At 46.6% G+C, this 15,380-nt stretch overlaps 1 protein-coding gene across 4 annotated transcripts in view; it reads right to left on the bottom strand.

The window, feature by feature from the left end:
* Nucleotides 1-2,012: 2,012 nt before the first annotated feature.
* LOC122746943 (allantoinase, mitochondrial-like) overlaps nucleotides 2,013-15,380 on the bottom strand; it is a 34,829-nt gene continuing 21,461 nt past the window's right edge. For all 4 annotated transcript variants that reach the window (XM_043993067.1, XM_043993068.1, XM_043993070.1 and 1 more), the window contains 8 exons: nucleotides 15,107-15,253; nucleotides 13,935-13,980; nucleotides 12,322-12,415; nucleotides 9,845-10,031; nucleotides 8,942-9,080; nucleotides 4,763-4,935; nucleotides 3,885-3,917; nucleotides 2,013-2,439 (listed from right to left, as the gene is read on the bottom strand). In XM_043993067.1, the coding sequence (XP_043849002.1) occupies nucleotides 2,284-2,439; nucleotides 3,885-3,917; nucleotides 4,763-4,935; nucleotides 8,942-9,080; nucleotides 9,845-10,031; nucleotides 12,322-12,415; nucleotides 13,935-13,980; nucleotides 15,107-15,253 (975 nt within the window). In that variant the 3' untranslated portion in view covers nucleotides 2,013-2,283. The remainder of the gene's footprint in view (nucleotides 2,440-3,884; nucleotides 3,918-4,762; nucleotides 4,936-8,941; nucleotides 9,081-9,844; nucleotides 10,032-12,321; nucleotides 12,416-13,934; nucleotides 13,981-15,106; nucleotides 15,254-15,380) is intronic.

Genomic DNA, 15,380 nt, shown 5'->3' on the forward strand with positions numbered 1-15,380 from the left:
TACTATGTGCAAGGGACTGTGGTAAGTGCTCTACAAATATTATCTCATTTGATCCTCACAATAACCCTGTGAGGTAGGTGCTATAATCTCCTTTTTATAGATGAGGAAACTGAAGCAGACAGAGGTTAGTGACTTGCCCAGGGTCACATAGCTACTAAATAGCTGAGGCTGGATTTGACCTCAGGTGTTCCTGACTCCAGGAGACCCAGCACTTTGTGCTTTCTGGCACCTCCTAGCTGACTCTTAGGAGGATCTTTTCTTGTTTTCACTTAAAAAAATTCTTTCTTAATTTTTTGGCAGGGCAATGAGGGTTAAGTGACTTGCGCAGGGTCACACAGCTAATAAGTTTCAAGTGTCTGAGGCCGGATTTGAACTCAGGTCCTCCTGAATCCAGGGCTGGTGCTTTATCCACTGTGTCACCTAGCTGTCCCCTCTTGTTTTCACTTATAGAAGAACTGTGTTTATTTCTTTATTGAAATGTCCTCATTATGATGGAAATAACAGTCTTTGAAACATCCAGCTCTTGTCATCCAGTTTACTTCACTCCTCTGTCAAAACTCTGCATGCTTTCTTCCTTTCCTCCTTCCCTCTCTTCCCTCCTTTCCACCTCTCCCTTTTCCTTCCCTTCACTCTTCTCCTCCCTCCCCTTTTCCCAGAAAAAGCCCCCTTGGGCCAATTCACCGATGTCTGGCCAGGGTAGGTCGGTTTGCATTTAGAACTTAGTATTTCCTACAATCACCTTCTTTGAGTCGGAAGCGACCTCAGGGGCCACCACTGAACCCAAGCCAGACCTGACCAAAGAATGATGACTATAGCCTCTCCATCAAGTGGTCACCCAACTTCTACTGAAAATCCTCCATTAATGGGCAACTCGGTGCCCCCTGAAGTAGCCCATTGCACTTTGTGTAACATTCTAAATGAGTAGAGACTAAACCTGTGCTTTCACGGGCATAGGGAACTCCCTGGGGGGGGGGGCAAACTCCCTCTCCCCACTGCAAGGCAGTCCCTTTCCTGCAGTTTATAATCTCAGAGAAGGGCCTATGGTACTGAGAGGTAAAGAGCTTTGACCAGGGTCACACAGCCAGTACCCAGGTCCCCGTGATCTGAAGCCCAGCTCTCGCTCCTCTGCTCCACACTGCTCCTCTGAGAGTTCTCTCTGGTCTTGGAAATATGAGCAAATCCAGGGCTTATTGTCACAGAGGACCAACAAGGCCAAGCTGCTGCACAATGACAAAGCAGGTGAGTCCCTTCCCAAAAGGGAGGTGTCGTCTCTTCACTACCTCCCTCTGACTGTCTTCTTCTACAATCAAAGCCTATCCCCAACAAAAGCCAATGAGCTCATCCTAGAAGGGACCTAGAAAGGGACCTAAGAATCTGTCTAAGGGGCAGCTAGGTGGCGCAGTGGAGTCAGGACCTGAGTTCAAATCCAGCCTCAGACACAACACTTACTGGCTGTGTGACCCTGGGCAAGTCACTTAACCCCAACTGCCTCACAAAAAAAAAAAAAAAAAAAGAATTCATCTAGTCCAACCTCCTCATGTTACAGATGGGGACACTGTGGCCTTAAAGGGGGAAGGTCACCCTGGGAGTTTGTGGCAGAGCTGAGTTTCACCCCCAGAACCTCTAACTCCAAATCTAACCTTCATTCTCTTGTACTTTGCTGCTTCCCAAGCGCTTCAGGCACGCTCTTTCCCGAAGACATTTCTGTTTTAACATGAGACCAAACAAATGGAATTTATCTCTCGGTGCAGAATTGAAGCCACCAGAGGCATTTTGACAGGCAGAGGAAATTTTCTTAGCATCCTGGGACTCGTGCCTTAGAAACCGTCACCTAGAGTGATAAACTCGCTCCACAGTGACTCATCGTTCCTTTAAACATGCCCAGAGAACCTGGACATAATGCCCACCAGATGACCCCTGGCTCACAGATTACATTTGGGGCGCAATCTTCCTCCCCACCTGGAAATGCATCCTCACTGTTTCCTTCCTCTGGCAAGCTCTGCCCAGCACGGTTTCGAAGTTGCTGCTTTATTCTCTATTCATTCAATGCAATCCAATAAGCATCTGTTAATCGCCCACAGTCTATCAGGCATAGATGAGACAAAGACAAAAATGAAAGTTTGTTCTCGGGGAGCTTATTCTCCTGGGAAGTGAAGAGTGAGGACTACCATGCACATAGATAATTAAGTTACAAATATATACAGAGTAAGTACAAAGTAACAGGTGCAGTAGGGAGTGAGGCTGGAGGTATCAAGGTGGCCCCGAGCTGAGCCCTGAAAACAGTTAAGAGGGGGTGCCATTTTTCTTGAGTTGATCGTTTTCCACCAGAAGCAGATTCCCGAGTGGTGGTGAGAACTCCCCATTCTGGTAAACCAGCTTGCCGTGGACAATGGTGGCAAAAACTGCTCCATGAAGGTGAACGCCTAGATAGGGTGTCAGCTGTGATTGAAACAAGAAGATAACCATGAAAATGCCACTCTCCACACGGAGGTTTTTCAGCAAGCTCTCATTCAGAAGGGCTGCTCTTAGAGGGATCACCCAGTCCAACCTCTTTCTTCCAGAGCAGCAGACCTGAGGAGGACCCCAGAGGGAAGTGACTCACCCAAGGTCATACACCAATTGTTGGCAGAGCCAGGACTAGAAACCTGGTGTCCTGTTGCCTAGCGAAGGACTAGGCTGTATCCCTGCTTTGAAATAACCCACCCTACAGTGAAGAGTCAGCATTGAAACATGGGGAACCCTTGGACAAAAGAGAGGAAGAGATACCCTTCCACTTCCAGGCTCAGGATGTTCAGACCTCCCATCAGTGTAAAGGTACTTGTCAGACCACTTTCCTTAGACTGTAGGCTCCTTGAGGGCAGGGAGTACATATCCATAGCACCTAGAACAGTTAACTAGCACAGAATAAGCTCTCCATACATGCTTGTCGACGGATTCGTGCCTGTCACCCCCTTTATTCCTTACAGTAACTCTCTGAGGAAGTGGACAAGTGGGACAATTCTGATAAATTTTAAACAATCAATGGAAAAATGTGGGAAAGGGGGTGAGAGGGAATAGATGGTTCAGAGCAAGGATAGGTACGAGCCAATGGGCCAAAATTCCAGGAAGCCAATCACCAGAAGAGAGACAGAAAGCTGTCTGAAGCTTTGTTAAGCCAAGTGTCCAGGACTGGGGAGATGCCCTCTGCCCTGTTCCAACTTCACCTGGACCGTGGGGGTGACTTCTGGATGTCATTCTTTGTGAAGGTTAGACAGAGGAGGGTGGGCAGGGTGGTGGAGAAACTGGAGATATTTAGCCTGGGGAATAGAGCACTTGGGGGGTGAGGGGAAAAAGCGGGGAATATGTTCTGTGGAAGAGGGATTCGACTAGCTCTATTTAGCCCCAGAGGGTAGAACTAGGACCAGAAGATGGAGTTTCTGAGGAGCAGATGTTGGCTAAAAGAACTTCTAATGGTTAGACATTTCTCAGAGCAGGATGTACTGATTCGGGAGGCTGGGGAGTCCCCCTGGCTGGAGGCCTTCAAGCAAGGGCTAGAGGACTATTGGCCTGGGGTATGGGTGTGCACTCGGGCGTGTGTGTGAACACGTGTGTTCATATACATGTGTGTGTATACAAAGGGCTCTTGCTCAAGTTCAAGATGGTCCCTGAGGCTCCTTCCGACTCTCACACTTAAGGATCCACTTCAGATATTTCAAACATGACCTCGAATGATGGTCAGAAGCCCTTCTGGGTCACTTCTTAGGATTCTGTTATAATTGGGGGAAAACCTCTCCTCCCTTTGCCGTGTGTACAGAGACAGCCCCTATAGTCCACTAGTGGCTTGGGTAGGAAGCACCCTTTCTGGCCTGTCCCAAGGATTCCTGTGGTCCTGAAGAGCTTCATACCTTGTTTTTGTGCTGAATCATTTTTTCATTGACCTGAAATAAAGAACAGGCATCTCGGTGATGTATCTGCCTCATATTGGGGGCAGGGCAGGAAGGGAGGCTCTTAATCTTATTCTGTTATGAACCTTAGCCCACCTGAGCCAAAGGAGGGAGCACCTGGTTGGATGTGAGTGTCCAGAGCTTTCTCATCTGCTATAGACCCATGCTTCTTGCATAGCCTGTGTACACCTTCCACCTGGAGGTCCCACCAATATGCCACACTCAACCTGAACTTAACTCAACTGAACTTAAGGTCTTCGCCCCACTCCCCAAACTTTCTCCTTCTTCTGACATCACTATTTCTACCAATGGGATGGCCCAGGTGGTTAATAGCCACTTGTGTCATTTCCCCCCCCACCCCCACCTGTAAACTGGACTGTAAATTCCTTGAGGGCAGGGATCAGATTTATCACTCAGGCAACCACAGTGCTCTCTACAAAGTGCTCAACAAATGTTTGTTGAGCTGAATTTGAATAGAATCTCACTATAGAAATAATGACCAGAAGTAGGGCTGGCTCATCTCTCCAGGAGGGTGGGGCGGGGCAGGGTGGGGCGGGGCTATGGGCTGCTTTGACTCATTTAATACCTAGTTATGTAAGGACATACACCTTCTCTCCGGGGTTGTGTCTGTCTAGTTCCTACCATGTCAAGATCCAATTTAAATTCCACTTCCTCCACGTGACCTTTGGACTTTCAGCATCTCCTCCACTCCCACCTGGCCTTTGAGGGTCCCTGTCCTCGGAATTCCCATAGCTCTTCCTACCCTTCTCATAGTCTTTTAGCACTCCAGCTTGGATCGGACTGTCTCTGTGTGTGCACATCCTGAGGCCTTCACTTACCTCAAATTCCTTATCTGGATCCCAGATCACCAGGTCGGCATCTTGTCCTGGAGAGAGGGAACCCTTCTGAGCCTCGAGTCCGCTCAGTTTGGCTGGATTCTTGCACATAAGTTTGACCACATCATGAAGGGAAAACCCTCTGAGCCGTGCTGAGGTCCAGAAAAGTGGGAGTCCTGCATAGATGGGAGGGGATCAGCGCCATGAGTGCTCACCCAATCTGTCTCCTGCATGCAAGATTAGATTAATGCACCTGGCTAAGTGCAGTCCTTCATCTCCCTCTTAGGACTGACTCAAGTAAACAAGCCTTTAATAAGAACCTGCTGGGCTCTGTGTTTGTTGGCTGCTCTCAAAGAGCTTCCATTTGAAGAGGGAGGGGGGTGTGACATGCTAACAAGTAAGAGACACAAGTGACACAAAAGAATAGAAAGCAATTTTCAAAGGGACAAGGGGCGAATCACTGGTTGTTTCAGGAACAGTTGCTTTGAAGGCAGTTCAGATGGGGGGTGGGGCGAGGTGGGGAAGGGGCCCCATGTTGAGTGGGGAGGGGAGGGATACCTCAGGGAGGTGCTGAGGATTAATAGTTCATGGTTACAGAAGGAGAATGGAAAGTGAAGCCTTCTCTGTCACCATTTAATTGTGGAGTTTTTCATCGATTTCTGCTGGTGAAATGTCACTGGGGCACCATTTTGCCTGGAAAAGGTTTCCCCAGAAGTTGTCAAATCCACAAAATGGAAGTTGGGAGCTGCATAAGGGTACTGGCCCAGACTGTTGGGAACCTGCCGGTATTCCCGTCGGCATCTCTATTGCCAACTGTGGTCGTGTTCAGGCTACTTCTGTCAGAGGGGAAGGCTGCTGCCAAAAAGCCCAAAACTGTGGATGGTTAACCTCTTGGTACACAGGCCTCAGTGTAAAAGAGGCATTCATGGCTCCTGGGGAGAGAGGGAGCCCATCCTGCAGGACATGCCTTTGTGGAGACACGGGAGGCCAATCCTCTTCTCCCATTTCACAGGTGGGAAAACAAGTCCCCTGGCTAATCATGCCAGGTCTGATCAATTCTGCCTCTATAGCCTCTCTACACTGAGACTCTCCCACTTCAAGCCCTCACCATCCAAACACTGCAGGGACTTTCAAAGTGGACTCTCTGCCTCAAGTCTTTCCAATTCACCCTCAACAGCTGCCAGGCTGGCATTCCTAAAAATAGTGTTTAAGCATGTCACCTCCCTGCCCTCTACACAAGTCATCAGTGACTCCCTAGGGTGACCTATGAAACCCTTACTTAGCCATTTGCTCAGGGAGTCCAAAGGCCTCATTTTACATGGGAGTGAACTGAGGACACCCAGAGAAGGTGACCGATAGGGACAAGGTCATGTGCCCTGCTAGCTGCTGATCAGAGGAGCCTAGGACCCTCATCTCTGGCTGCCATCTGAGGGCTCTCTCTATTGCTCCAGGCTGAGATGGAGTGGGCTGTGAGAACTGGAATGGCACCCCTACTAGAGATATACTGTAGGGAAGCTCCACCATGAGGAGGAAGCATGTGATTTAGAGACCATGTGACTTTAGCGTCCAGAAGTTACATCTATAGAACCCACCTGTGGAACTTGTCAGAGTTACCAGCCAATTAGCTTGGAGCTCTGTGTGTGTGTGTGTGTGTGTGTGTGTGTGTGTGTGTGTGTGTGTGTGTGTGTACGTACGGCCCTGTTTCTGGTTGGAAAAGAGGTTTCTGGGAGTAGGAAGGGGCGAGTGAGCTCTTTTCGCTTGGGACCTTGTTCTGAGTGGAGCTGAGATGCTGGCTCCCTGAGATAGATAGATGAAGGAATCTTGGCCTCTCTCTCTCCTCACCAAATGTTTATGCTCCTTAATAAATACTTAAAAGTCTAAACTCCTGCTAAAGCTTATAATTTATGGCAACCACTCATTAGATTTTTTGGTTTTGTTTTGTTTGCGGAGCAATGAGGGTTAAGTGACTTTCCCAGGGTCACACAGCTAGTAAGTGTCAAGGGTCTGAGGTTAGATTTGAACTCAGGTCCTCCTGAATCCAGGGCCAGTGCTTTATCCACTTCACCACCTAGTTGCCCCCGACTCATTAGATTTTTAGGCAGTCTAGCTAGAATTTTAGCCCCCTACAGGGTTTTGCCTAAGGTCCTCTGGCTAACTCCTCCCAAAACCAGGGCTAGAAGCCTAACTCTTAAATACCCATCAGAGGAACTAAGGACTCCCCAGAAGGAACAGACCCATCCTGAGCTTTCAATCTGTGGAAAAGGAATGTTACTTTGGTAAAGAGGGTAGTGGGTGAAGTAGCCATAAGGGGGAAAGAGCTTGGGGGATACTGAGGGAAAAATGGAAAGGACTTTAGATGACATTCAGTCAGAGAATTTCAAAGTTGGAATGAATGAAGCATATATTAAGCATTTACTATGTGCAAAGCTTTGTCTCTGGAAAGGACTTCAGTGACTGCCCAGTCCAACCCATGTCTGAGCAAGAATCCCCACTACACTAGTAGAATAATGGTAATAGTAATAGTAGTAGTAGTAGCAGCAGCAGTAGTAGCAGTAACAGTAGTAACAGTAGTAGTAGTAGCAGCAGTAGCAGTAACAGTAGTAGTAGTAGCAGTAATAATAGTGGTAGTAGTAGCAGTAGCAGTAACAGTAGTAACAGTAGTAGTAGTAGCAGCAGTCATAGTTGTAGTAGTAGTAGCAGTAATAATAGTGGTAGTAGTAGCAGCAGCAGTAGCAGTAACAGTAGTAATAGTAGTAGTAGTAGCAGCAGTCGTAGTTGTGGTAGTAGTAGCAGTAGCAATAGTGGTAGTAGTAGCAGCAGCAGTAGCAGTAATAGTAGTAACAGTAGTAGTAGTAGCAGCAGTTGTAGTTGTAGTAGTAGTAGCAGTAGCAGTAACAGTAGTAGTAGTAGCAGCAGTTGTAGTTGTAGTAGTAGTAGCAGTAATAATAGTGGTAGTAGTAGCAGCAGCAGTAGCAGTAACAGTAATAATAGTAGTAGTAGTAGCAGCAGTCGTAGTTGTAGTAGCAGTAGCAGTAGCAATAGTGGTAGTAGTAGCAGCAGCAGTAGCAGTAACAGTAGTAACAGTAGTAACAGTAGTAGTAGTAGCAGCAGTCGTAGTTGTAGTAGTAGTAGCAGTAATAATAGTGGTAGTAGTAGCAGCAGCAGTAGCAGTAACAGTAGTAATAGTAGTAGTAGTAGCAGCAGTCGTAGTTGTGGTAGTAGTAGCAGTAGCAATAGTGGTAGTAGTAGCAGCAGCAGTAGCAGTAATAGTAGTAACAGTAGTAGTAGTAGCAGCAGTTGTAGTTGTAGTAGTAGTAGCAGTAGCAGTAACAGTAGTACTAGTAGCAGCAGTTGTAGTTGTAGTAGTAGTAGCAGTAATAATAGTGGTAGTAGTAGCAGCAGCAGTAGCAGTAACAGTAGTAATAGTAGTAGTAGTAGCAGCAGTCGTAGTTGTAGTAGTAGTAGCAGTAGCAATAGTGGTAGTAGTAGCAGCAGCAGTAGCAGTAATAGTAGTAACAGTAGTAGTAGTAGTAGCAGCAGTTGTAGTTGTAGTAGTAGTAGTAGTAGCAGTAGCAGTAACAGTAGTACTAGTAGCAGCAGTTGTAGTTGTAGTAGTAGTAGCAGTAGCAGTAATAATAGTGGTAGTAGCAGCAGCAGCAGCAGTAGCAGTAACAGTAGTAGTAGTAGCAGCAGTTGTAGTTGTAGTAGTAGTAGCAGTAGCAGTAGCAGTAATAATAGTGGTAGTAGTAGCAGCAGCAGTAGCAGTAACAGTAGTAACAGTAGTAGTAGTAGCAGCAGTTGTAGTTGTAGTAGTAGTAGCAGTAGCAGTAATAATAGTAGTAGTAGTAGCAGCAGCAGCAGCAGTAGTAGTAACAGTAACAGTAATAGTAACAGTAGCACACTTTTCTATACCTCTTGAAGGATTGAGAAGCACTTTACATGTTCCTCACAACAGCCTTGTGAGGTCCATGCTGTCCTTAATCCCACTTTGTATAGATGAGGCATCTGGGTCTGCAAGAGGTTAAGTACCCTGCCTAGTCTCCCAGGGCTGGGTGTTAGAGGCAGAATTCAAACTCAGATCTTCCTGCCCCCAAGTTCAGTGCTCTCTCCATTCTGCATCAAAAGGCAGGCTTCTTTCTACTCGACTTCTTACCTAGAGAGACCCTTCCCCAGGACTCTTACCGAACTGCAAAGAGGAGATGCCACCCCACGCCTGTAGGAAGTCCCCACTTTCTAAGTGTTTCAGGTCTTCGGTGCAGGGAGAGTGGTCTGAGATAGCCAGGTCAATGTCACCCTCCCGCAAGGCCGTCCAGAGCTGGTCCTGAGAAGGAAAGACAGGCCAAAGTTAGAGCCCCTGTGGGGCGACTTGGCCTGGGCTTCTTGGCGTTTCTCAGTAAATGGCGGGAAGACACTCTTTCCAGGTTGGAAAGGGTTAACTTCTAGTCATCATCCCTCAACATGAATCTTCTTGGGATTTCTTCTCAACAAGATTCATCCCTTACCGTACTAAGGAGCACCCAAAGGTGCCCACACTGCCTGGGGAGCCAGATCAGACCAGGGGCCACTTGTGAGGGGGAAGGGTCCTGTTATACATTCGCATCAATGTTAAACCACTCGAGGAAAAGGCAATCTGATTTCTAGCCTTTCTACAATGCTTGAGGGTGTGCAAGACACTTTCCACGTGTTATCTCATTTAATCAATGACTTATTAGCTACTAGAGGCAGAAGCAAAGATGATGAAGTAGGATTCGTAGCACAGAAGTAAACATTTGGTATGAGAAAAGGCAGTAATACAATGCAGTGAAATCTTAGGGAAAGAGAGGCAGTGCGGTGTGTGGGGAGAGAGAACCAGGAAGGGCTGGGTTCAAGGGCTGGGTTCAAGTGCTGGCACGTACTGGCCCTGTGGCCCTAGGGAGAGACTCCTTCACCTCTTCAAGACCTCGGCAGCTTTCTAAGACTCTAAGCTGAGGTATAGGGATTTCCTCGCCTTGTCAAGGCAGGAGGAGCTTGGTTCCCAAATGAAATCACAGGTCTGATTCCTCTCCCCATCCCCTTCCCCCTGCCCTTAGCTCCTCCACAAGTCACCTGATTCTTCTGGCTCCTGATTGGCGGACAACACTTGTACTGGGTGCCTCCGCGGGGCACGTGCTTAGCCGCCAAGGAGAGGTAGTGGTGGGTGGTCTCCACAGTGAGGGGAGCGCCCTTCCTCCTCGCCTCCCGAATGATTGGCAGGGCTTGCGCGCTTGAGAGGTGAACGATATGGCATCTCACCCTGTCAGCAGAGGGAAAGAGAGGGTGTAACAGAGTTTTCCCCTCCCATCTAACTCCAATTAAATTGCGCGCTTCCTGTAAGGAAGGTCTCTCCCTTATCCTGGGAGCCCAACCAAGGACCTTGTCTGTGGGTCATCTCCACCCCAAGGAGCAGGGACTATTTTCACTTGTGTTTATATCTTCAGTGCCTGGGACAGTACATGACAAGCCAAGTCCAGGCAATCAGCATTTATTAAGCACCTGCTATATGCTACGTTGCTAAGTACTAAGGCTACAAAGAAGGGCAAAGAACAACAGAACAACTATGTAAAAAACAAGATACTGAAAGAACAAATTGGAGATTAATCCCAGAGGGAATGCACCAAGCAGGTGTGTAATAAATGCAGGTTGACTGACTGACCATATGAAGCTGAACTACTCAATTGAACTGGTGAGGTTGTGCAAAGCAATGGAAACAACCTTGGCCTTGGAGTCTAAGGACTGACTTTCCATTTCCAACTCTGTCATCTATGATGTCATCTGTGTGGCTTTTGGCAAATGACTTAATCTCTTGGACCTCAATGTCTTTATCTGTAAAGTAGGATGGTTGGACTCAACATTTCTAAAGATCCTTTGAGTTCTAAGTCCATGAGCCTGTTTATAACTTTTCTGATGTGATCCAGGGGAGGGTCAGATTTCTTAAACTGAGGCTCATTCCAAGTTTAGCCATTTCTTTCTTCTGTTTCCTTTCTTGGCTTGGGAGAGGGGAGGGAAAGGAAAACAGTGGGCTCCTCTATCTGTACACCTTTTGGATTGCTTGTTGCAAATTGTAGGCCATGGCTTCTTTATGCCTTAAGCGGCTGACTGCATAATCGTGCTCCATCGGGGAGCTAGGAACAGCTCTCTTGGGAACGGTCCAGGCCTGATACATTGTTCCCCAACCCAAACAGACAAGCCCCTATTCCAAGGGTCATTGATACAAAAGAAATGTCTTTGTCTTCTAGCAGCCCAGACTTGGAGGCCTTCCCTGAGCCAGCCTGACCTTTCAGACATGGAACCTCAGAGCAAAACCAGGCTAGCTTATTAACAAGTATGGCCACGAGGCCAAGAGAAGTGGGCTTGGAGAGTCATCAGAATCAAGGGTCCCAGAACCTCAGAGGTGGAAGGGAATACAGAAGCCATCTGGTCCAAGTCATGTATAGACCAGAATGTCTCCTAGAACATCCTGGCTGCTGCTGAAAGATCTCTAGGAAGGAAAAGCTTGCTGCCGTCTAGGGCTCTCTGTTCTGATTAGGATCCCTCAGAGTGTTAGATGCTTCTTGCACACAGTCAAAGTCTGATGGGACCTTCTGCCCTGGATCTCAGCCAGTCATCTGGAGTCAAGAAATACAAGTCAAATCCTTCTTCCTTCAAATATTAAAGACAACTACCATGTTCCCCCTGAGGCTTCTTTTCCGTAGATTGAACATCTCAATTTCTTTCATTCGATCCTCATATGGCCAAGACTCAAGACTTCTTTTTAACATACTAGTTGTCTTCCTCTAGATGTGCCCTCATTGGTCAATTCTTTTTTTCTTTTTTTTTAGTGAGGCAGTTGCAGTTAAGTGACTTGCCCAGGGTCACACAGCTAGTAAGTGTTGAGTCTCTGAGGCCTGATTTGAACTCAGGTACTCCTGACTCCAGGGCTGGTGCTTTATCCACTGCGCCACCTAGCTGCCCTCATCGATCAATTCTTGAAGCTTACTACCAAATGGGGGAATTAATATGCATATCTATCTATCAATCCTTTCTTCCATTCACCCACCCATTCATTTATCTATCTATCATCTGTCTATCTATCTAGTCCTATTATCTATCTATCTATCTATCCATCTATCTAGTCCTGTGAATAGAAAGAAGGTAACTATAGAGGGGAAGGCATTACAAACTGGGGGTGGCGGACCAGGGAAGGTACCTCCAGACAGTGATATTTGAGCTAAATATTGAAGGAAGCCAGAGATTTTAAAAGGTAAAGGTTATGACAAGAGGACACGACATGCAGGGGGTACCCCTGGGGCAAAGGCACAGAGATGACAGGTGAAGCATCCTGCACAAAAGGCAGCCAACAAGCCATTTAGCCTAATGTACATGACAGAGTGTGACTAATACTCCCTGTGTGGTCTCACAGGGCAGAGGGCACATCCAGTGAGCCTTGAATGTGTATCATTGAAGAGCAGCCTGGAGGTTTCATGATGCCTATTTTGCCCTCCTATCCCACTGCTGTGTGAGACCCACAAGTCCCTGCTATGGAGTGATTGTGCTTTCCCACTTACTTGTATTGTAGACAGAGCTCACAGACAGTCCGGATGGCTTCCACCTCCATAGCGTCTGGGCGGGATGCTAAGAACGTGCTGTACTCAGAGGGTTCTGGATGCAGAGGATGAAGGGAGAAATGGACATGACCCATGGTAGGACCAACACTCTGAGGCCCTGAGCTTCAGAGATGCCTGGGCCTGGGGCAACCCACATAGTGTATGAGGAGATAGGCCAGTTGTTTGGCATCTACAGGGACCTTCCATCCATGGAACTCAGGCCATGAGAAATGTTGTCCTGTCTATGGGAGGCAGCCTGGTGCAGTGGCTAGGGTGCTAGATTTGGTATCAGAGAGTCTGGGTTCAAATCTATGCCCCACTCCTTCCTCTCTGAGTGGTCTTGAGCAAAGTCATTTAGAGTCTCGGAATCCCATCTCTAAAAGGATGGGATGGGGCTGGAAAACTTCCAAGGCCCCTTCCCAGCCCCAATCTATGCTCTAATAAATGGGAACTGGATTGGCCCGGATGCTCAGGAACAAGCTGGTCTCCAGGTGAGACATAAAACAACACATCATTTGGGGTAAAAGTGACCAATTTCTTCAATTTTCCTGGACTTTAATTGTTTACTTCTTTGTCTTTGTATCCCAGATGCCTGGCACATAGTAGGCACTAAAATGCTCCTTGGTTAGTTGAAGCATAAATTGGAAGCTGGAAAGGCCCTCCCAGGCCATACAGTTCCACCCCTTCACTTTACAGATAAGGAAATTGTGACCCAGATCTGTGAAGTGACTTGCCTAACATTCCCCAGGTAATATGGCCAAGAGGCAGCGATAGAACCCATATCCTTTGGATCCTGAGTCTGGGATCTTTACACTATACTGTCAGGTACCACTTCAACAGGTCTGGGATTCCATTGGTGTGAAAATCCCTCCAATAACACAGATTGCATTCCCTTTTAGGAGAGGATGCTCCATGGGTTGCTGTGGCCCAAATTATGAGCCAGAACCCTCTGGATTAATCTTGGGGTGAGGAGCCTCTACAACTTTAGGGCAGCTGGTCCTCAGACAACAGAGATGTCTCTATGTCTGGGTTCTCATTCCAAGGGCAGACTGTGGCTGCCTCAGCTCTGAGCACACAGACTTCAAGAAGCACACCTCTAAACCACAAGGGGGAGGAATGGGTGATCCCGAAAATGTGTTCTAGCCCAAGGTCCTCCTGTTACCCATGTGAAGCATGATGTGGACTGATAAGTGGGAAAGTCATTTGTGTCAGAGCCAAATATTCTGTACTATCCTTCACTCTTCCGCAGTATGGAAAGAAAATATTGCCAGTCGAAACTTGCTAAGCATCTCTTTACGTTAGTCATTCACTTGTTTGCAATGACAGCCCCTCAGTATAGTTTGGTTCAGGAAATGATTCTTTTCTAGCACTTGGCATCAGTCAATATAAATCATTAATTATTGAAATAAAACAAAGGCCTGGTCCTTCCTCCCATTACCCCAATAATCGTAATATTACCCAAAGAAATGATATCAGCAACATAGGTTAGAATAAGAATCCAAGAATAATATTATAATCATAATGTGCGATGATGACATGTTAGAATAAAAGAAAGTGAGGTCCATGGGGCCTACCTCCAATGACAGATTTCTCCAAATCCAGTTCTTTCTCTGCGTGAAACTGCAGAAAAGAGCCCAGGGGACAGGAAATATTAAAATGTGTTCTGGTGTCACTGTTTACACTTTGCATTTGTCTTTGTCTAGGATGTGAGGGCTGAAAGAGACCCTGGAGTTCATTTAAACTCAATGCCCCATTTTATGACTGAGGGAACTATTTTTGTCTCCAAATTTAGAGGCAGCAAGGTGGTACAGTAGTTAAAACTCCAGGCCTAGAGTCAGGAAGACCTGAGTTCAAATCCAGCCTCTGACACTTACTAGCTGTGTGACCTTGGGCAAGTCACTTAACTCCTATTTGCCTCAATTTCCTCATCTGTAAAAGGCAGATAATAATAACAACTACCTTCTAGGATTGTTGTTAGGGCACTCAGCACAGTGCCCAACACATAGTAGGTGCTATATATATTCTTGCTATTATTACCATATAACATCCGTTTACAACCTGTTGTGATAATACAGTCTTGCTGGAGTTGGTGAATTTTAGAGAGCTATTTTTATCCTACTTTCCATGATGCTTTAGAAAATTTTAGGGAAGGAAGGGACAAGATAGATATAGGCTTAGAGCTGAAAGATTCTGGATGGTAGTTCATCTATTCCTTTCATTTGTGATCTTGAACTTAAATTCTGGGGAGAGTGTCTTATTTCCTGGCCTGGGGCCATATGACATCTCTGGAAGATGATAAAGTTGTTTTTTTAAACAGGCTGTTCTCAGAGGAAACTTGAGATCATCCATCTATTCCCATTCAGTCCTGTTCTACTGTTCATTTTCAGCATCTGTCATATATATGCATGTGTGTGTGTGTGTGTGTGCGTGCATATAATATATAATATATACACATACATACATACATACATACATATATATATATATCTTTTTATATGTGTGTGTATTTTTCTCATGAAGGCACTGTCCATTCCACTGCACATCCTAGACTGGAAAAAGGCACTCTTCATCCACTTGGTCTTTCCTATGTGGATGGTCAAGCCAGACTGGTCTATGATCCTCTGACAATGTTGAATGAGTAGATGCTAGTAACTGACTTGGCCATCCATGCCTGTAATCAGTCCATAGGGAGGTAGATATCAGCATGTAGCCAGGGAAAAGCTTGGTGAGCAGAGGGGACACTTACCAGAAGGACACAGTTTGTTCCCTGCAGCTCCCTCATTGCCGTGTGCAAATCCTTGATGCTGACATGGGGAAATTCCTCCACCCCACTGTCAATCATGAAACATTTAAATCCTGGCACTCCAGCCTCCATCATGGGTTTGAGTTCAGCCTAAAAGAGACAGAAGAGAGGATATATTCAAGCCATGGCCTTCCAATGAAATCAAGTGCTCAGACAGGGACACAGAGAGATGACAGGTCAAGTCACCGAGTGTCTGGTGTGTGTCCGGCAAAGGTGG

Source organism: Dromiciops gliroides, chromosome 3 (genome assembly GCF_019393635.1).
Source record: "Dromiciops gliroides isolate mDroGli1 chromosome 3, mDroGli1.pri, whole genome shotgun sequence".
Taxonomy (NCBI): Eukaryota; Metazoa; Chordata; class Mammalia; order Microbiotheria; family Microbiotheriidae; genus Dromiciops; species Dromiciops gliroides.